Source organism: Ovis canadensis, chromosome 5 (assembly GCF_042477335.2).
Source record: "Ovis canadensis isolate MfBH-ARS-UI-01 breed Bighorn chromosome 5, ARS-UI_OviCan_v2, whole genome shotgun sequence".
NCBI lineage: Eukaryota > Metazoa > Chordata > Mammalia > Artiodactyla > Bovidae > Ovis > Ovis canadensis.
The window spans coordinates 121,443,191-121,465,193 of NC_091249.1; the positions used below are offsets into that span (position 1 = coordinate 121,443,191).

The window sequence follows — 22,003 nt, forward strand, 5'->3', positions numbered from 1 at the left end:
CCTGGGGCAGGCCTCAAAATCCATCCTCTGAGACCGCTGCATTCATATTTGGAGTCCCCAGTAGCAGCTCTTATTTTAAAACACATTTCTATAGACACGGTTTTCTGCTTAAAGAAGAAAATTAAGAGATGGGAACTGATGTAGGCACAGTGGCTGGCTGAAAAGCTGAGCTGATATGGAGCAGACAGAGAGAGTCAGTAGGGAAGCATGGAAGCGCTGTCCGCAGCCGCGTTATCCAGTCCTCCCGGTGACCAGCCAGTGCCCTTTCCGTAGCGAGAGACGCTCAGCTCTCTGCTGTTTGTGCGGCATCGGGGCCACCAGCCACGTGCGACCACCGTGACTGAGGAAATGAAGTCTCAGGTCTACTTAAGTTTAATGTACGTGGCCACACGTGGCGAGTGGCTGTCACAGTGGAGAGCGCTGCTCTGAACAGCTGAGTCTCACTGTTTTCAGACGCTCAGAAACCTTCCCAAGGCAGTCCTGTGGCTTTTTCTGTATGTGAAGCCCAGGAGAGGAGCTTTCATGATGAATTCATTGTCCGTCAAGTTCAAAATAGGAAATCATGATGAGTAATTTCCATGATGAATCTTGGTATTAAAGATAATAAATTATATGAAACCTACCCTCTTCTAGGTACTAGTGGATATTAAGTATATATTGGACAGTGTTTTTCTAAAAATCATTCATTTCTTTCAGTGTTGTACTTTGGTATAGTGGTGTGTGTGTTTATTATTTTTACTGTTTCTGTGATACTGTTTCCACAAACTAGCAGTAACTTACTAAAAACAACCCTAACCTTTGACTGTTTGAGGGGATAGTCATTAACGTGCCAGGTGTATGTATATTATTATATTTATAACAAAAAAGTATATAGTATAGAGATTTCTGCATCCTTAACCAATAGAATATTAGTTATCTGACACGTTATTCTAAACGATCTATGGCAAGAACAGTGCAAGTACTACATGATGCAGAAATCCTCTGGGGCCACTGCGTAATTTTTACCTGTCAAGTATTTTTTGGTGGTGAAAAGTTATGAGTATTGGTTCAGTCTTATTTTATTGAACTTATTTAAGGTGCTACTTGAATATATTACTACTGGTAATGTATTTTGAAAATTCTCCTGCTTTAAAATAAAACAATAAGCCATACAGTAATTTGAATTTCAAAATGTAATTAATTTATTTGAAACTAAGTTTATTGTGTGAAAAATTATATTTGATCCTCAACTCATTTGTAAAAATAGGTGTATAAATTAGAAAAGTACAAAAAAGAAAATTTTCTTAAAATTCACTTGTTTAATATTTTGGAATATTTATACGTATATGTACTCTTCAGTGCATTTGCTCTGGATATGTCTGCCTACATACATGTAGTCTTCTTAATTCCAAGAGAGGGATTCTCATGCCGTCAAGAAGGCTTATAATTTTAAAAAGTGGATATTAAATTTTTATCTGTTTATGAAAAGTAGAGATTATTTAGTGTCTTCAAAAATTCAAAGGAATTTTTAAAAAAAGCAGTTTGAATCTCTTCTTTTTTCCTGATATCTTGCTACATTCTCATGCTGCCTTGATTTTTCTATCCATCATCCTAACGTTTGTCAGAAAGATCCTTCTTACATTTTTTACTCCATCAAGCTGTCTCTTTTTAAAGAAACTTTCAGAAACCTACCTGAACCATACCCTTGGATGGAAAAATTTAAAGGTGAAAGTTATAAACTCGCATATTCTTGCTCAGAACTATTCTGAAGCTACAGTGTTTGGATTCTTTTTAAAGTGAGGAGCGCCAGTGCCTGAGGTGCTGCCCTTCGGGTGATGTTGCTCAACTCTCTGCGGCTGGCGTGTGCAGCCACTCAGCTGTGAGCCTGGCTCCTGCCCTTGAGCCGTCAGGCCGCCGCCCCCTTCCTCTCCCCTGCTGTTAGCCTCACGCTCAGGGGCCACGCGTTTCCCCACCATCTCCTCCACTGTACGTGTGAGAGTCAGTGGCCTTCTGGTGAAGTTCACAGTATATGTCTACACTGTGGAGATGGAAGGACAGAGACACTTACCTAGGCCTGCTGCTATCATAGGTTACATGGGAGCGGACATGTCTTGCCCCCAACAGACACTCACTTCTTCCCCTTGCGTCACTGAGACATGGTCTTCTTTGATGCTTAAGAATTTAGATGTATTAGGTGTGTACCTTGGTGGTTTTATAGAAATGTTTATTATCAATATTTGTCTTATAAATTGATCATACTGAAATCATGGATTTCTTTTTTTTTTTTAAGTTTGAGAATGTATCATTGATACCTCTTTTAGGTAATAAATTAAAATGTTTGCTTTGAAATAAAAATTAATGACTGTTTTATGCAATTAGGGCTGCTGAAATCCTTTACTATTTCGCCCTGAAACAAGCTAAGCAGTACAAGATAAGTAAATTTCTTTCATCATCCCATTATGTGATGCTGACAGAAGCAAGACGGAATCTGGGACTGTTCCAGCATCACGATGCGATCACAGGAACTGCGAAAGACTGGGTGGTTGTGGACTATGGCACCAGGTAACGTGATTACTGATAAGTGAACTTAAAATCTTTTAAAATTTGGGGTCATAAGCGTTTATCTTTTGATGAACTTTTTTTATTGTAATACTGAATTTTTATTGAAGGAAAGCGCACTAAATCAAACCAGTTTCAAAGATACATATGTCATGCCAAGAAAACATTTTCAGTTATGCTGACAACCCAAAATGCTTATCTTTGATGAAGTTTTTAATAATCACATCTCTTATAAGTGTTGCTATAGAAAAACCATCAGTAGTCACAACCATCTTTTTTTTAAGGAATCTCTTGACAAGAAGTGCTGGCTGTCCCAGCTCTGCATGGTAGTGCCTTTCTGTAAATGGAGCAGTAAATCATCGTTACAAAACTGACCCCACTTTTCCCAAGTAGAGAGTGGTAATTGCCGCTGCCTTCTTGCCCAAGGATTTGGTATCAAGTAAACCATAGCTATAATCCAGGGCCCTGCAGAGCTCCATTTCATTATATAGCTATCTAATTCCATCCTATCATGTCCATTTGTTCTTGGATACCTCATTTTTTAACAGGGGCACTGACAAAAAGCGCTACATTTAGGAGAATAGCCAGGAAGTAGAAGAGCTGAGAAACCTTGTCAGATATAGATGGTATAAAGAATTGGGGTGATGAGGGATGGTCTGAATATTGATATCACAGCTATCTTCAGCTCTTAGATGGTCTGTTAGATGAATGAGGGAGTAGAAGTCCATTATTTTCATATTGCAGATCAGAAACAACGATTACTGGCTTTGCCTCAGAATAGCGGGGCACTGTGTAAACCGTGCTTCCCAGTAAGCTTAACCTTTTGTAATAGTGGGATTTCCATCATCATACCAGAGTTGAGGCTGTCGTTCATTAGGATTGGTGCCTGTGAGAGTCTGACATTGGAGGAGGAGTTTTGCCTATTGTTTCACCGTAGTTTAGATTAGCACTTCTTCCAGATTACTCTGATAATGTTTTAAAATCATTAAAAATCTGATTTTCTTAAAGTTAAAAAGTGAATCTCTTTTTATAGACGTTCTCATAGGTAGAAAACGTACAGAGCACATAAAGTCATTCTTAAAACCTGACCCACAGCTGACGCTACTAATTGTAATGGTGTTAACTAAGTTTGTAGTCATGATATTTTGACTGCCTTTCAGGAAAATTGGTAACAAATATTCTGGAGGTTCCATGAGTTGCCTTGAGTCTTAAAAAAATATGTCCAAGGTAGTACCTTAAATATCTTCTCAGTCTTCTTGTGGCAGATATATCTGGCATTGGTCCGAGTTTAAGCTGAGCTTAAAGTGGAAGATATTACTGGATGATAATGATGTTAATCGCTCGCACAGAAGGTGGTTTTGAGAGTCAGGTCAGACGCTCCATTTTCCTTTCCACCTGCTCCTGTTCTCTTGGTTTCTCAGAGTGTGAAAGTGAGGCTGCTGGGAGTCAGGCCAGAGCAGAGCTCCTAGGAGGGCACGGAGAGCCCTCCTCCTCCATTGACTGCTCTCTCCGTGGCTGCCTTACCGAAGGGGGTTAGGGTGCAGGTCACAGGGCTTTTGTACAGAATATTTTCTGTCTCATGACCTCTCCAGAAGGCCTGCCATTAGTTCCTCCATGTATTTGGTGTTGCTTTTAAGTTATGAAAGCATTCCAATAGAAAACTGCATCTTAGAGGAAAAAGCCATAGTAATTCTCATTGTCCTTGACATTTGTAAATCTGCTTTGTCAGCCCTTCATGCTTCATTGAAAAGCCATAAACAGTTATCAAGTCATTAGCACACATTTTTAAACAGGAAATTTCAAAACAGAAGTCAGAGAATTACAACTAAAGGAGCAGCTGGTATAGGGCGAGTTCTCGTTCTTGGATTGCTGACTCCTGCTTATTCGGATGTTGGCAGAGATGTCCCTGTGAGCCAGTGTGTGCGTTAGGAGCCGACTTCGGCTGCTAGTGATAGTACCTGGAAATGGAATGCATCCCGCCTCCACGTTTCCAGGCTGTGCTCAGGTGTGACAGCCGCACAGGCCGTCAGAGCGCCAGGCCCTGTGAGCCCTCTCTTCTGCCTCCTCAGGGTGATTCTTCCGTCATGTTCTCAGCAGTAGACTGAGTGTTTAAGTAATTATAAATCGGAGAGCACGTGTGCATCATGGCATATTTGGAGGGTGATTCTAATTATGGCATAAGAATCATGGCATCAAAAATGAATTAGACTAGGCAGTGTTTTGCTGGGTGTTTAGCGTAAAAGTGAATCCCTGGGACTGTGTGAAGAAGGGATGGTAATGAGGTCAGTTACAGAGAGATTAAGAATTCTGCCATTGGCTAAATTGTAATAAAGGTAGGTAGGAGAAAAGAATGAACAGAGGGTGAGAATGAGGCTCCTAACGTGTAGTCTAAACTATTGAATGGCGATCATGATGACATCTCTTGAAACAGCAGCAGTGGTAACAAACTAAAAACTGACCCCTCAGCGATGTTTGCTAAACTTGTTCCGTAGTATGATACGGGCAGAGTAGGAGATTAGAGGAGATTTTAATCCCACATTGATGAAGTGTTGAAATGTATTACATTTTGTTTGTCCCAGTTTTCCCCAAACTTATTTACTGGGTTTAGCTTTATTTTGTTTTTAGCAAAATAGCTTTATGCATCTTGAGAAAGTATTTGGGAAATGCACTGTCTTTAGTGCTCATCTCAGAAGAAGACCACGTATGTGCCTTCAGGACACAGACATTGATTCATGGCACTTATTCAGTTTAATTAGGACTCTTTAAAACACTAATAGTAAGATTTCAGCAGGTGCGGAACATGGCTTTTATTCTGCAGGTTCAGATAACCTCATAAAGATAGCCATGTAGATAATAAAAATAAACTTAGATTGAAGGAGTTGTTTTCATAACTGAATTGTGTTCTTTCATATATATGGTCTTAGTCTTATGAAAACACTTACTATTATTTAGTAAAATATTTGAATAGAAATGAGAAATTTAGCTGGATGATTGAACTCCAGTCCATCAGATTTTAATACTTTGGTTACAGATTTACTATGTAAATGTACTTAATTAATAACTTACTGATTATGATCGCTTGCATCTTTGAAGTTATCTAATTCTTGTACAATTATTTTGTTGTTGAATATCAACAAAAATATTTTAACACATAGATCCAAAATTGCTTTCTGTGTTGGGGAAAATAATATAATCCCTCTATAAGCATCTGAGGGTTGATTGAAAGAATGACTATAAAAGTTTCTCTACCAATTTCTCCATTATGAGTTTACTTAGGGACACCTGCTCTCTAAATCTTTAAAGAAATAAGATGGGACTTTGGGGGAAAAAAAAAAAAAAGTCAAGTCTTTTTTCCTATGTATAGTGCTTCAGCAATAGCTGGTAATGTTCCAAGATTATATTTTAGATTTGAACTTGAATCAGTCGATTCATAAGCATCTCTTTTGTTCCTCAGACAGAAACGCACAGTTTGAATACAGTTAAGAATTTCAGTGACAAAGAAATAGAACAAGGACAAAGACAATTTTGTTATCTGGATCTGAGAGAAACTTTTTTCTAATTCTTTTGAACAAGAACATGAAACTAAATTCAACAAAATATCTATTCGAATTCTTTAGGAATTTGAACTCTTAGAAGTGTGTGTACTGATTGAATCTTCTTGTGAGTGAGAGTTAATCTCATGTCTTCTTTTGCTGTTATTTCAGTGCTTGTTAAGGGTTTTTCTAAAGTGAAACGTCAGCTCGTTGCTGTTGGTAGCGTGCTTTAGAGCTGTTGGGGTCGCCGTGCTGGCTACTGTTACTATTTAGTCTGATGTTCACGGAGAACACAAGTAGTGCGGACACGTTTATGTGCTTCAACTGCGTCCAGGAAGGTCGCCATTTAGGTGAATCCTTACCAGCGACACCTTCTGGTTAACTTTTTTCCCTAAGTACTTCATTCAGGGTAGAGAGTCATCATAGGTTTATGATGGGCTTTAGTTTGAATTTAGGATGAAGATGATGGTGGTTTGGCCATAAATAAAACAACTGAAAATATTGTATACAGATTAGTTGATGTACAGTGTGTTAATTTCTACTGCATAGCAGTGATTCAGTTATATATGTATTTTTAAATTTTCCTTTCCATTATGGCATATCACAGGATAGTATATATATTTCCCTGTGCTATACAGTAGGACCTTGTTGTTTATCTATTCTATGCGTAATAGTTTGCGTCTACTAATGCCAGACTCCCAATCCACCCCTTCTCTCTCCCTTGGCACCAAGTCTGATCGCTATGAAAATATTGTATACTGATGTTTGAATCACTTCTCAGATGAGTAAAATTTTTGGTTCGCAGACTCTTTCATTCACTGATGAATTTAAAGAAGGTAATTGGACATTCTGCACTGCTGCTTATTTTGAAGGACAAACACTTATACGACTCTTACTCTTCGGACACCTTCCTAGAAATGGTTAGTTAATATCTTCTATTTTCATAATAAAAATGAGTGATTCTTTTCTTCCTGGATTGGGAAAGGGAGTGAGAAGCTTAATAAAAAGAGACATTGAAGTATAATTATTTCTTTGTAAATTATTTGAAATAATTTGTATCACTTTATATAAACTACTTGTGCTTCTTCTTTCCTATAAGTGTGTCTCTATTTGATTTTTGATGTGTATTTTCCCATGAAATCTAAGCATGAAAAATAAAATAATGAACTTATTTCAAGGTGTGCAAAACATTCAGACTTCTAGAACACTTGAGATGATATTGTAAGGTAACTAGACTTTATACTAGTTATTTTCCTTAGCCTTAATGAACAGCTCCGCGATGCGTGAACTGCCGTAAGTCCTGAACCTGTTCTTGCTGCACTTCCTCTTGAATGATCCTAAATTTGCTTCCGGTTTTAGGATGAGTCCAGGCAGTGCTCTGGGCAGTGTTGCCACAGGAGAGCAGAGCAGTGGCTGAGGAGCCGGGAGATTAGCTGTTGGTCTCACCTCTGCTCCTTGCAGGGCGGAGGGAGCTCCTCTACATCTGTGGGCCCTCCTTCCTCTGTGGAGCTGAGCGATGTCTGCCTTAGCTCGCTGGGCTCGGATGAGTTAGTGGGACAGACCGTGCCCTGAGAGGAAGAGCTTGGTGTCTACAGCAAGGACGAACGGTTCAAAATTGGTTTCATTGCAGTCCTCTTTATACTTCTACTTAGTAACTCAGACATTTAAAAATTGTTTTTATTTATCAAGCTTATGTTTCTAAAGATAGGAAGCATGTGACACAAAAGAAACATAGTGGAACTTTCTGCAGAATCGTCCCTAGAAATTCGATTCATTCGGTTACTAATTAGAACTACCCGTTATGGACGCTCGTCCCTGTAGCATATGCTGTGCTTAAAATCTCAGTGCGCGATACATATTCATAGACACAAGGTCTGTTTACTTTGAACTCGGGTGGACTTTATGTAGCTGGGAAGAGGGTTGTTTTTTCTTTTCTACTGTGCCCTTTTCATGTTTTCCTCAAGGTATTATTACACAGCTAATTTTGAAACTTGTTTTAAAAGTAAAATAAAAACTTCTGTTCATTTTTCTAGGATTTGAAACAAAGAACGCAAAGTTCTCTGCCACAAAAACATGTAATAAGTCTGAGTGCAGAGCCAAGGTAAATAACATAATTTCTCATAAACTTTGACCACTTCTGTGACTTGACTTTTTGGATTTTCATGGTTTTGCTCTGGATCCAGCGTATATCTTAAGACAGTATTTCATTTAATCAGCTTATTAATTTAAAACACCTGTTTGGAAGAGTGGCTTCTTCTCCCATGGCTGTGTCATGCGTGTGTGTGCGTGCTAAGTTGCTTCAGTCATGACCAACCTTTGCGACCCCATAAACTGCAGCCTGCCGGGCTCCTCTGTCTGTGAGATTCCCCAGGAAAGAGTCCTGGAGTGGGTTGCCATGCCCTGCTCCAGGGGTCCTCCCCACCCGGGCTGGAGCCTGAGTCTCCTGCGTTGGCAGGTGAACCTTTGCCCTGGAACCACCGCGGAAGCCTCGGCGGGGTCATGCTGAGTGCTAGCAGCTAACGCAGCGCTGGCTGGGACACGGACAGCCACATAACTGTGAGGATAGTTCTTAGCAGAGACTTAACGTGGGGTGGTGAATATGTAGTTTTATAAAAATTACCTTACATTTAAATAATGTTGATTAGTTTTTAGAGTATACTCTTTCTTAATTAACTTTCTGTTTACTTACCTTATTTTCATTAATCTCTGATCATGTATTTTAAAATGGAAGAAGATACGTAATTACTATTAGAAGATAAGTGTTCCTACTGTAAATTGTTTACTAGATAACTCTCATTGTGCTTGTAAAACTGCCTTATTTTCACACTGTAGATTTATCTTTAAATGGGAAAGGTGCTCAGTCAACCTAAAAATGGGACATTTAATTTAGATTTACAAAAAACATTTTATGTTTTTATTGAGAATTATTTAACCAAGTTATCTATTTTTAAGTGATCCCAAGTATCAATCAGTCAGTACCCAGATACACAATATCAGTTCAGTTCAGTCGCTCAGTTGTGTCCGACTCTCTGTAACCCCTTGAGCTGCAGCATGCCAGACCTCCCTGTCCATCACCAACTCCCGGAGTTTACCCAAACTCATGTCCATTGAGTCAGTGATGCCATCCAACCATCTGCTCCTGGCTTCAATCTTTCCCAGCATCAGGGTATTTTCAAATGAGTCAGCTCTTCACATCAGGTGGCCAAAGTATTGGAATTTCAGCTTCAACATCAGTCCTTCCAGTGAAGATTCAGGACTGATTTCCTTTAGGATGGGCTGGTTGGATCTCCTTGCAGTCCAAGGGACTCTCAAGAGTCTTCTCCAACACCACAGTTCAGAAGCATCAGTTTTTCGGTGTTCAGCTTTCTTTATGGTCCAACTCTCACATCCATACATGACCACTGGAAAAACCATAGCCTTGACTAGACAGACCTTTGTTGGCAAAGTAATGTCTCTGCTTTTTAAAGTGCTATCTAGGTTGGTCATAACTTTCCTTCCAAGGAGTAAGCATCTTTTAATTTCGTGGCTGCAGTCACCATCTGCAGTGATTTTGGAGCCCCAAAGAATAAAGTCTGACACTGTTTCCATTGTTTCCCCATCTATTTGCCATGAAGTGATGGGACCGGATGCCATGATCTTCGTTTTCTGAATGTTGAGCTTTAAGCCAACTTTTTTACTCTCCTCTTTCACTTTCATCAAGAGGTTGTTTAGTTCTTCACTTTCTGCCACAAGGGTGGTGTCATCTGCATATCTGAGGTTATTGATATTTCTCCCAGCAATCTTGATTCCAGCTTCTGCTTCATCCAGCCCAGCATTTCTCATGATGTACTCTGCATATACGTTAATAAGGAGGGTGACAATATACAGCCTTGACATACTCCTTTTCCTATTTGGAACTGATCTGTTCCATGTCCAGTTCTAACTGTTGCTTCCTGACCTGCATCCAGGTTTCTCAAGAGGCAGGTCAGGTGGTGTGGTATTCCCATCTCTTTCAGTATTTTATACAGTTTATTGTGATCCACACAGTCAAAGGCTTTGGCATAGTCAATAAAGCAGAAATACTTGTTTTTCTGGAATTCTCTTGCTTTTTCCGTGATCCAGTGGATGTTGGCAATGTGGTCTCTGGTTCCTCTGCCTTTTCTAAAACCTGCTTGAGCATCTGAAAGTTCACAGTTCATGTATTGCTGAAGCCTGGCTTGGAGAATTTTGAGCATTACTTTACTAGCGTGAGATGAGTGCAATTATGGGGTAGTTTGAGCATTCTTTGGCATTGCCTTTGTTTGGGATTGGATTGAAAACTGACCTTTTCCAGTCCTCTGGCCACTGCTGAGTTTTCCAAATTTGCTGGCATATTGAGTGTAGCACTTTCACAGCATCATCTTTTAGGATCTGAAATAGCTCAATTGGAATTCCATCACCTCCACTAGCTTTGTTGGTAGTGATGCTTCCTAAGGCCCACTTGACTTCACATTCCAGGATGTCTGGCTCTAGGTGAGTGATCATACCATCATGATTATCTGGGTCATGAAGATCTCTTTGTACAGTTCTTCTGTGTATTCTTGCCACCTTACAGTTTGGTGATATAAGTTTTTACTGTCTAAATTGAGAAACTGAATATCACCTCATAAATTTTAGAATAAAAGACTAATTGTGAAGTGTAATGCATTATTTTCACTAGGTACACTTTATTAAGGGTTTTTTTAAATAAATGGGATCAGAGTGACTGCAGAAGTTCCGCAGTTGCTAGGCGAGCTGGGCTTGGTCACACACAGGCTGCAGCCTTTGATGACCGCACCTCTTCCCTGCGAAGGGACTCGCAGGAGGCCTAGGCCACACCTTCGAGCAAGAGCATATCTCCGTAACGCTGGGCACCACTAAAGTGACACTAAAGAAACTGAGCATCTCTTTTGGCTGACAGAAAAAGAAGGGATTGATCTGAAAAGAAAATTTAAGTCTTAAGTTTAGTCTTGCTAAAGTCTTGAAAGCTTTCATATAGCCAAGCCATAGTTAGGATGAAAGGATGATGATACTGAAAGAAGAATCAGTTATAAAACATTTGCTTTGTCTTAAGTAATGTTTTGATGAATTGGGGATTGTATGGCACTTCTTAATATGTTGTGTCCCTAATAAGCTGTGGTGTCAGTAAATCTATTTGGCTTTAGGCGTAATCCTCTTATCTATTACCTTTTTTATCCTTTCCTATTCTGATGGTGGCAGATCTCCTTTTTTGCTGACTCTGAGAATGACCTGTGTGCTCTTAGGAAGCCGGGCTCCACCCCCGCCCCTCGTCTCCCTGGGCACCTGTCAGGGCGGGTGGGCTGTGCCGGGACCAGGGGGACAGCCGCGCTCTGTGGTGTCTCTTCTCTGTGCAGCCCTTGCCTTGGCCAGCTGTGCGTGAGACTCAAGCTGTCCTGATGCTAGAGGGAGAAAGGAGACAGAAGTCTGTTAATTGAGGATAAATATATTTTTGAGCTTTAATAATGAACACTTTTAATTAAAAATAAGCATAGACTTTTTGAGTCTATTAGGAAAACAGGCACTTCTTGATATTTCATTTTAAATAGTTTCTGTTTAAATAGTGTTCTTCATTTTAATATTATATCTTTAGAGTTCTTTTGTACCAAATGTCAGTGCTACTGTTTCCATAGTTAAGTGTGTTGGAAATTGCTTAGGATTGTCAGATTCTTTTTTTTATCTTTACTGTACTTTTTGAACTCTAGAACCTCATGAATAAAACCACTTACATTTTGGTTTTAAATCCACTTTTTACTTGTTAGCCACAAATTACATGAGCTGCTGCTCTTTCGGTAAAGTCGGTCAAGACTGAGAACTGTTGGTGCCCTTGAAAGCGGGAGAGCTTCTGGTTCTGTTTTGCAGGTCCTGGGCGTCAGAGCTCGCGTCTGTGCTGCTCAGGCTTTAAGTCGGCAGTTCTGACAAAAGATTCAGAAACATTGGTCTAAACCCATGCAGTTTAAATAATACATGTAAAATGAATTCTATCATGCTTTTGGCAGCATTAGTTATAGCTATAACCTGACATGATTTCATTTGTGAGTATGTAAAGTAGTCCATGATTTGCTGAAAGTGACATAGCACTTGCCCGTGTGCCTAATTTAGTTCACAAGGTTATGTAAGCTGTATAGTAAATATATTCTTAGCCTTTGTACAGAAAGCATATGAAATTGCAAATTAAAAGTTAGGGTACCCTGAACAAGTCATAAATGGTCTAGCCTTAATTCTTAAATACACAGAGATGTTGCTGTTTCTTTTTATGTTCACAGCTGCCTAAGGAAGCCAATTGTGAGAACATTTAATACAAAGACTTAACAAGATTAGGGACTGAGGCTGCAAGCTGAAAGTCTGAGACACACAAGGAGATTTCAGTCTCCTCTCAGTATTCCGTCTGCTCAGGCAGGACAGGGTGAACACAGCACAGGTCTGCAAGTCATGTGGCCTGGCAGGGTGTAAAGTAACTGTTTTTGAATGGTGGATACTTTGAAATGCCACCAAGTATGTGATAAAAGGGCTTCCCTGGTGGCTCAGTGGTAAAGAATCCACGGGTAGATGCAGATTTGATCCCCTGGGTCAGGGAGATCCCCCTGAAGGAGGAAGTGGCCACCCGTTACAGTATTCTTGCCTGGGAGATCCATGAACAGTTCCTGGGTTCACCAAGAGTCAGACAAGACTGAGCGACTGAACACAAGTGTAGTCAAAATTATACGAGCTGGCGTCTGTGAATCTGAAAGTTTAACTTTTTCAAGTAGATAAGTTTTTAGTTTGAAATCACTATTACAAATTTACCTTTAAATGCTTCTAATTATTAGAAAAGTATTAGTTAGGAGTCCTAAACTCCAGTACTTTGGGCACCTCATGCGAAGAGTTGACTCATTGGAAAAGACTGATGCTGGGAGGGATTGGGGGCAGGAGGAGAAGGGGACGACAGAGGATGAGATGGCTGGATGGCATCACCGACTCGATGGACGTGAGTCTGAGTGAACTCCGGGAGTTGGTGATGGACAGGGAGGCCTGGTGTGCTGTGATTCATGAGGTCACAAAGAGTCGGACACAAATGAGTGACTGAACTAAACTGAACATCATTTTTGGCCAGAAAAAAAAAAAAAATGAATTAAGTAGAAAAGATAGCATTAACCATGTGGAGACAAAAAGGAAGTCAGTGTTTTCTAGGCTTAGGTTACTTCAGAATATCAGCCAGATTAAAAAGGAGAATTCCAGAACAGGCACTCAATACCCCACTCACTTGAAGTGTGGCCATTCATTTGTTGGAGGACCTTGATTGACAGCATCATTTTCTTTGCAGCTGTCTAGGTTCTGAAGCGCCAGAACCCACATTGACTTTTATTTTTTCTTAATCCTTAATTGTCATCAATCAGAGAGTCATTTGGATTTTAGCTTTACTCAGCTCTGACATCCATCCTCTTCTCTTTCTATTGCTTTTGGTTTTGACCAATCCTTTATGTTTTTCGTGAACTACAGTAATAGCTTACTGTCCCTAGGCCTTTCTCTGTACCTAACTTATTAACTATAATTCAGCTCTCTGACGAGTCTACCCAAAGCCACTCTGAAAAAGTTACTTGGATAGAAATGGCTAGGCTTCAGACCTAGACTCGAAAGTCGAGAAGTCAGGGAGGCCACCTGGGGTGTGAGGGGGGGTGGTGGTTACTCTCCACTGCCTGATGGGAGGCACCTGTAGGGACACAGAGGAAAGAATGGCAGCGGCTTGGGAGAGGACCTCCCACAGCTCACACTGGCCTCAGAGTTCACGTGTTTCCCAAGGGCAAAACCAGACAAATGCCCCCTCCTCCCAAGACGCCTGGGGCCTCATCCCGTCATGGGTCTGGCGCAGCTCAGTCGTGTGACTGGGGTTGATGCTGGCTTTTTTTCTGCCGGTGTAACTGAAGTGTGTCCCCCAAGACTGTAAACTCCTGGAGGGTTTCTTTATGTCCACCGCTGTGCCTGTGGTGTGATAGCATGGTGAGAATTTAAGAAAGATGTGTTACAACACATTGTGTTATTGCTTGAAGAGAAGATTAAACTTCAGATACCACAGATGCATAGAATACGGTTCACATTCTATGTGAAGATGTGGTATCCTGGTATATATTCTCCTCAATAGAATCTTTCATCTGACATTTGGAGGCTGAGTGGCAGAAGACTCCCAAACCACTAAATACTAATATAAATAAAAATAAGCAGTAATTCAATATACTTTAAATTTGTTCAGCATTTAGACAGCTGTTCATTTGAGATTTCAGAGTATAATACCGTGAGACTTGACAAATTTGGCATCGCATCTCAGCACCACTGCGTTCTTCAGAGTTGACTTTGTTGGGATTGCATTCTTGGGGTCTCTAAAGAATGAATGGATTCAAAAGATACACCCATATACCTGAATGAGTTTACTTTGTCATAAGAGTTTTGCTATTGTTGTTGACATAGACTATTTGCCTAATTCTGCATTTTGTATTTTTTAATTGGGGGAAAATTGATTTATAATGTTGTGATATAATATCATGGTTTTTGCCATTGTATTTTTAATATTGTCATCAGACACGGTTATTCTGATAGTAGTTTTCCACTAGTGGGATGAGGTTCAAGGCTTTGGAGCATTTTCTGATGGGTCATTATGTCATAAAATCAGAATATATCTAAGGAAGTACCTAACATCTCTTCCATTTATTTAAACATAAGTTTTAAGTGAAGAAACCAAGTTCAGAGCCTAATTGTTTTGTTTGGAATGTTGGCTTTTTCTTTGGGGGAGATGAAGCAGTGTTCACAGTGTTAATTAGTGTGAGGGTTGTGCTTGTTGCTCATGGTTTATGAGGTTCGAGCTCAAGTCTTGTCATGTCCTAGAAAGCTAGTGTGGAAATGTCTTCACATTAGTTAGCAGAAAAATAAATTGATACAATCAAGAAGGGTTTTTTTTGTTGTTTCTTTTTTTTCCCTTGGAAATGGCTACATATTATAATTATCACAAGGGAATTCAAGGTGATAATAGAATACAGGATTCTCTAGGCTCTGACACTGAACCCTTACTTAGAAAACTAGTTTATAACTTGTCTTTAATGGAGGAATTGTTAATGGCAGTTGTATGGTCGTGTCCGACTCATTCGCAACTCCACAGACTGAAGGTTCCTCAGGCTCCTGTGTCTCTGGGATTTCCCAGCAAGAAGACTGGAGTGGGTTGCCATTTCCTTCCCAAGGGTATCTTCCTGACCCAGGGATCGAACCCACGTCTCCTGCATTGGCAGGTGGATGCTTTACCCCTGAGCCCCAGGGGGGCCCTAACCAGCAGTCCTGGAGACGAATGAGCTGGACTAGTCCAAGTCTGTCTGGGTGCTAAGTGCATAGTCTGTGAGTGAGTGAGTGAAGTCGCTCGGTCGTGTCCGACTCTCTGCGACCCCGTGGACTGTAGCCCACAAGGCTCCTCTGTCCATGGGATTCTCCAGGCAAGAATACTGGAGTGGGTTGCCATTTCCTTCTCCAGTAGTCTGTTTGCAAATTAGTGTTCACTACTGGACTTGAAGGAGGAGTTCCCAGACTCTCCTCTGAGAGACTATTCTGTTTAAGTACTAATTACTTTTGAATGATATTTGTGTATTTTTATCTGCATTCCATCTGAGTTGTGTTTTGTTGACGTTGACTGCTTTTAAGATGTAGATTGACCAGTTCTCTGATTATCCAGAAACACTTTTCAGCCTGTTTGTTATCTGGAATATTTTAGAGAGGATGTTTTAACCAGATGACTGAGTGGAATATAGTACATTATTTAAACAACCAAAGTTTCTTAGGGGATTGGAAGAAATGTACCACCTTCCACATGGTACATTTTGTGTTAAAACTTCTTTGCCTAGTAGTCGGAACGGTTTGGGAACAGTCATGTCTGATAAGCAAAATAAAATAACCTTGTCTAGAGTTTGCCATTCTAAATTAGTCATTTACCGGCCTGCTGTTCACCTGACTTTTAAGGAAAATAGATCTTCGAGGAGAGAAGAGGAGGAAAGACTCCACCTCTCTCACATTGTTCTCCCTACTCTTAATACTTCTATTGAGTTTATCATATCAGGAATGATGTGTATTAACTCCTAAAATACTCTTTCAGTCTCACATTGACTTATATTGACACTTTGATTTTATATGGTGACTGACTAGGAACCCTGAAATTGACTCTGGGTTTTTATTAAAGCTCAGATGTTGGACAATCAAAGGAGCACCGAAGCCTTGGCTTGACGGGCACCCTTGCGGCAGTCTAAGATGACTGCAGACTGCATTGCTGGTCACACTGGACTGAAAAACACACCTGCTCACCAGCCAGTGATAAACAGAAATAAAAATGGCGTGCAGGCTCCTAAAAGCAGGCGTGGAGATTGATTCCTTTAGGTCCACCCACAAGGCTTTGAAGGGGCTTCCCTGTGGCTCAAATGGTAAAGAATCCACCCGCAGTGTGGAAGACCCGGGTTTGATCCCTGGTTTGGGAAGATCCTCGGGAAAAGGGAATGGCAACCCACTGCAATGTTCTTTCTTGCCTGGAGAATCCCATGGGCAGAGGAGCCTGGCGGGCTACAGTCCACCGGGTCGCACAGTCGGACGTGGCTGAGCACAGAGCACAAGGCTTTGAGATTCTGGTACAGGAGAAACGGACGAGAGGGTGCTGCTTTCCGTAGCTCAAGAGGCAGCTGTTCTTCCCTTTCATCCTCCGTGCCTCAGGTCTCTGTTTACAAATCCCGCTTAACTGGCCAGCTAGACCAACGGGTGCTCTGTGCCCACGGCACCTGCCCTTGCTGCCAGCAGACCGCTGGCTAGCCCCCGGCTGGGGCTTCTCCCTCGCCAGGAGTTCAGCTGAACCGTGTGATTACCTGAAAGCAGTTACTTACTCCCCAGTCAGTTTTTCTTGTTACTGTTCTCTCACAATTTGATTTTTATTAAACTGATGAATTAAGTGTAAAGTTTTTTTAATCATAAAGTTGAGTGATTTGGAAATTTTCAGTAACGGTAAGTCACCGATAAATACCGACAAGATGCCTACAAAAGATTTGGGAAGAAATTGTAAAGATGTAGAAGCACTCTGGGCTCAGATTGCCTAATAGTTTTGAGTATTTAAATCCCTGGTCTTCTTTAGAAAAACTAGGCTAGAAACTCAGACGGTAAAGCGTCTGTCTACGATGTGGGAGACCCGAGTTCGATCCCTGGGTTGGGAAGATCCCTTGGAGAAGGAAATGGCAATCCACTCCAGCACTCTTGCCTGGAAAATCCCATGGACAAAGGAGCCTGGTAGGCTGCAGTCCATGGGGTCGTGAAGAGTTGGACATGACTGAGTGACTTCACGTTCCATGGTTATGCAGAAAATATGACATAGAATGCCGATTAGTGGTCCCATAATCAAAGCAGAAGCTTTGCTTTTGCATCAGTAGACTCGGGCATGAGACGTATTTGCATGGTTTATGATGAAGTCTTTCATGGTGAAGCTCTGCAGAATGATGACTGATGGAAGATGTCCTTAAAGATATACCTATGGCTGGTTCATGTTGACAGAAAACAACAAACTTCTGTAAAGCCGTTATCCTTCAATTAAAAATAAATAGTTGGTTTTTTTTTAAAGACGTTTTACTTTAGTGTTTACTTTCAAGGCAGGTTTAACCCTTTCAGTTAACAGAGCTATTGCCAGCCTTCATCACATTGGCGGGTTTCACCGTGCCTGTACTTTACAACCGATTTGGGGACTGAATCTGCCAGAAATAAAGTGGGCAGGAACAAATAGGGGAACCGGTGATAGAGCGTTGATCTAGCACAGGGTCCGCTCGGGGAAAGCACTGTTGGTGGCATGGGCCAGGAGAATACCTGCCGTTGTGTGCTGAAGGAAGAGGCCCTGTGCTTTTCCAGAGCAGCGGAGCTGGTGTAGAAGACCCGTCGCTGCAGACGGCGGCCCCCTGCGCAGCAGCCTTCCAGAGCATCAGTCAGGCCGCCTCTGTGCCTGAAAGCTTCTCTCTCACTCACCCTTTCCTCTGTCACTGCGTCTTCTTTGCGTTCTTCAGGCCTTAGTAACAAACTGATTATTTCCTTTATTTCTGGTTTTCCATCTCTCTTGCTAAAATGTTAGCTTCATGAGTGCAGGGAACTTATTTTTGAATGCCCTGGCAAATAACAGGTGATCAACAAATATTTGTGGAATAACTAACTCTGGACAAGAGAGGAACTCGAGCCAGTACTGCCGTGAAGACCGCGAGGCGCCTTTCTCACACACAGGACCTAGCTGGATGTCTGTCTCTATGAGGAGGAGCAAATGGGGACTTATCATAGGAGAGCTTGTGAAAAAGCTCTACAGAATTCTGAAAACTGGGGTAACATGAAGACTGAGAAGAACAATTTATCTTAAAATAGTTTATTACAGAGACCAGGAAAAAAAAATTTGAACTCTTTGTAATTCTTAGTTTGAGTCATAATCCCTAAGGAAAAAGTAACAGTGGAAGACAAAAATGGCAAGATGCTATAGAAAGGGGGAGCGGGGGTGTGAGATGAGGAGACTATTAGGATGAGAGGGACAGAATCTTCATTAGTGATATTTAGGAGTGAAGCTGACATGGTGAAAAGGTGTGTCAGCGACATGAAGAAAGAGATGCTCTTCAGGAATGCAGGGGAAGGAGGACAGTGACAGGGATGAGGGACAAGAGTTCAGCAGAAGAATCGTGGGTTTTCTGTAGGAAAAATGTTAGCAGATGCAGTAATCAAAGATACAACGAAAAGTGTTCTGAGCTGAGGAGGCCTTGCTTTGTAGATGAAAAGGGCTGAGTTCTTGGTAATGTAAATGAAAGGAGAGTCACCCCTAGTGCATCTTGGTAACTTATTTCAATTAAAAGGAAAAGGACATTTTGTAAAAGTACCCAGGCAGAAAGACAGATATTGTGTAATATGGCACAAAAGCTAGACTGACTTAGATTTCTGCTCTATAACAGGTCTGTGGAGTTTTGAAATCATTTTTTACTCAAAGTTATCTTTCATATGTGAAAGTAACAAAGAGGCATTTTCAATATGAAAACATTTATAAAGCATACCACAGATATTCTTTTCTTCTTTTAAAAAGGAAATTTTAAAAATGTTCCTGCTAAACTTAACTCGCCTGACTGATAAGTGCATCAAAATTAAGAAGGCATTGGAAATAATTAGACATAGTGAAAATCCAAATCATTATTGTAAATTTGATCATTAAACTGGATCAGAATTTCCCACCTAGTTTTGGCAGAATTTTTATAATGTGAAGGCAGTTTGCTAATGGTATATTGAGCTATAGCTTCGAATTATGGTGACACCTGAAAGAGGCAGAGAAGCAGAGCACGTAGAGACCTTAGAAACGGTCGTGTTGCCTTGGGAAGCTTTGAAAGCTAGGAGCTTGTGGTGAGAGTGGCATTTCCTCCCCATTGCCGTCACTTACTGTCACTGCCCCACTGCCTCTCAAAAAAATACACAGCTCTGCTGAGAAGTGCCTGGAGGTCTAGACCCACACGCCCGCAGGCCTTGCGGGCAGCTCCACTGGGACGGCCGCTCACACCTCTGCCTCAGTGTGTTTAAATGGAATTCCTCTCTGCCTGAACTTGTTTTGTGGTCCCAAGCTCTGTGATACAATTTTCGCATCCTCATCCAGTTCCCCGGGCCAGGAACCTGGGCCTCAACTTGGAAGTGATCATGCGCTCTAGTTTTTCATTTAGTGTCCCCTTTCACTCTTAAAAGTCTGTTTGTTTGCACGAGAAATCGTGGGCTTACTGTGATTATTTTTGTCTCTTCTCTTTCACTTTCAGCTTGGATCCAGACAAACATGGTGTCTTCTTGTGTCGTTTATTAAATGTATCTCAATTTTGTCCGTATTTATTCAGTGCCAGCTCTTTCTCCCTTGGGTGTGTCCCTGCTGCATACATTTGTTTGAGGAATTAAGTAAGATTATGTATATGAACTTAATTATATGGGATCTAGTGCTTAGTAGGCACTCGGCAAGTGTTAGCAATGATGTTGTAACTCTCCTGCTCAAACCCTTCTTTTTCCCATTGCCCTAAAGAAAAATTCCCAGAGTCTTTAACTTGGCTTTTCTGTCTGCATTTTGACTTCTCTTGTATCATCTTCCATAGGATACTCTAGCCTGCACCATGAGCTCTAACCTTTCAAAAGCTATCAGTTTCTTTGACTTGCTATGTTTTGTCTTACAGGTCTTTGCTCCCTGGAAAAAAATAAACAAAAACCCTTTCCACCTTGCCCCCAAACACACGCATATGCACACCACCCCCCCCCCCCCCTCGGCTTGATCCGTTCCTGATTGTCTTTGAGAACTCAGCATTGGTGCTGCGCCCTCTGGGGCCTTTCCTGATGCCCTTGGGTCGGGGCTGGGTGTCACTCTGCGCGCTCTCACAGGAGCATGTCCTTACTCACCGTTGCTTCTCTCGCTACATGTGCGATGTGGCGAGACTTGCTATAAGCCTCCTGAAGGCAGAGGCTGAGTCTGGCTCATCATCCCAAACATGGTGCCTCATGGTCTCGGGAAAGGCACTTAGTAGTGTGCGCCAGGAGCGTTTGGGCCGGACAGTGTGCTGGGAGAGGGCCACCCTGCAGAAATAGTCATGTATAGATGTGAAGAGAGTGTTAAAGATGTCAGTGTTCATCAACACTATCAATGACTTTGTCAGATGTTCTATGCTGGGACTTCCTTGATGGCTCAGACAGTAAAGAATATGCCGGGGATACAGGAGACCTAGGTTCGATCCCTGGGTTGGGAAGATACCCAGGAGTAGGGAATGGCAACCCGCTCCAGGATTCTTGCCTGGAAAATTTCATAGACTACAGTCCATGGGGTCACAAAGAGTCGGACATGAAAGCGACTAACGCTTTCACTTTTCTGCATTTATTTCTGTGTTCATAAAGAAGTTTTACAAAGATGCCAAACTTGCCTTTATTTTTTTAAATAAAAGCAGAATGGGATTGGTAAATCCTGAGATTTTCGTTTTATGTTTTTATGAAATCTCTCTTCCGAGTCCCATGGAGGAAAGGAAGATGACTTGTTTGAATGGAAGAAGTTGTGATTAGTTGAGTCAAATAAGGAAAAGTGCTTGGCTTGTAGGACATGTTTGCTGAGTTGAAAACTAAAAATTGAAATGGAGGAGGTGACAGTTATGAGGAAGGAGTTATGTGGAGTATTTGACAGGCAGTTAAGGACTTGTTTAAAAAATAAACAACCCTTTAAGGAGAAGCATGTCTATAATGATGAATCTTTATGGGGAATTTTCTACTTTAGGAGAATTATCTCTTGCATTCAGTGTTACTTTAAGTTTTTGGTACTAGTTGGCTTCCGTATGTTACCCAGTATTATTTTTTATGTGTTTAATGAATCACTTTGGGTTACATTCAACTGCCTACAACAAAAATTGAAGGCAGGTAAATTTTTTTATGTGCAAGTTTCGAGGTGGGCAGTCCGGGACTTGCGCTGTATCTCATGGGGTCAATAAAGAATCAGGCGTTTTTTTTACCTTTCAGCTCTCTGCCTTCCTGAGCCTATAGCTGTTGTTCTTACGGTTTTAAGATTGTTGCTGCTTTTCCAGACATTGCATCTGTGTTCCAGCCAGAAGTGGGAGGAGCAAAGGATGAAAATTATGCCAATTGAGCCTGCTGATCTTTATTAAATTGGTGATATAGTAAATTTCTGGGCTTCCCAGGTGGCACAGTGGTAAAGAATCCACCTGTCATTGCAGAAGACCAAGAGACAGAGGTTTGATCCCTGGGTCGGGAAGATCCGCTGGAGGAGGGCATGGCAACCTGCTCCAGTATTCTTGCCTGGAGAATCCCACAGACAGAGGAGCCTGGTGGGGTACAGTCCATGGGGTCACGGAGAGTTGAACGTGACTGAACCACTGAGCACGTGCGTGCGCACGAGCACACAC

General features: G+C 41.4%; 1 protein-coding gene across 1 annotated transcript in view; it reads left to right on the forward strand.

Annotated features, from left to right (window-relative positions):
- Window positions 1-22,003, forward strand: part of MAN2A1 (mannosidase alpha class 2A member 1) — a 198,256-nt gene that overhangs the window by 106,386 nt on the left and 69,867 nt on the right. The window contains exons 10-12 of the mRNA XM_069592653.1: window positions 2,359-2,541; window positions 6,877-6,991; window positions 8,105-8,172. Of these exons, the coding sequence (XP_069448754.1) occupies window positions 2,359-2,541; window positions 6,877-6,991; window positions 8,105-8,172 (366 nt within the window). The remainder of the gene's footprint in view (window positions 1-2,358; window positions 2,542-6,876; window positions 6,992-8,104; window positions 8,173-22,003) is intronic.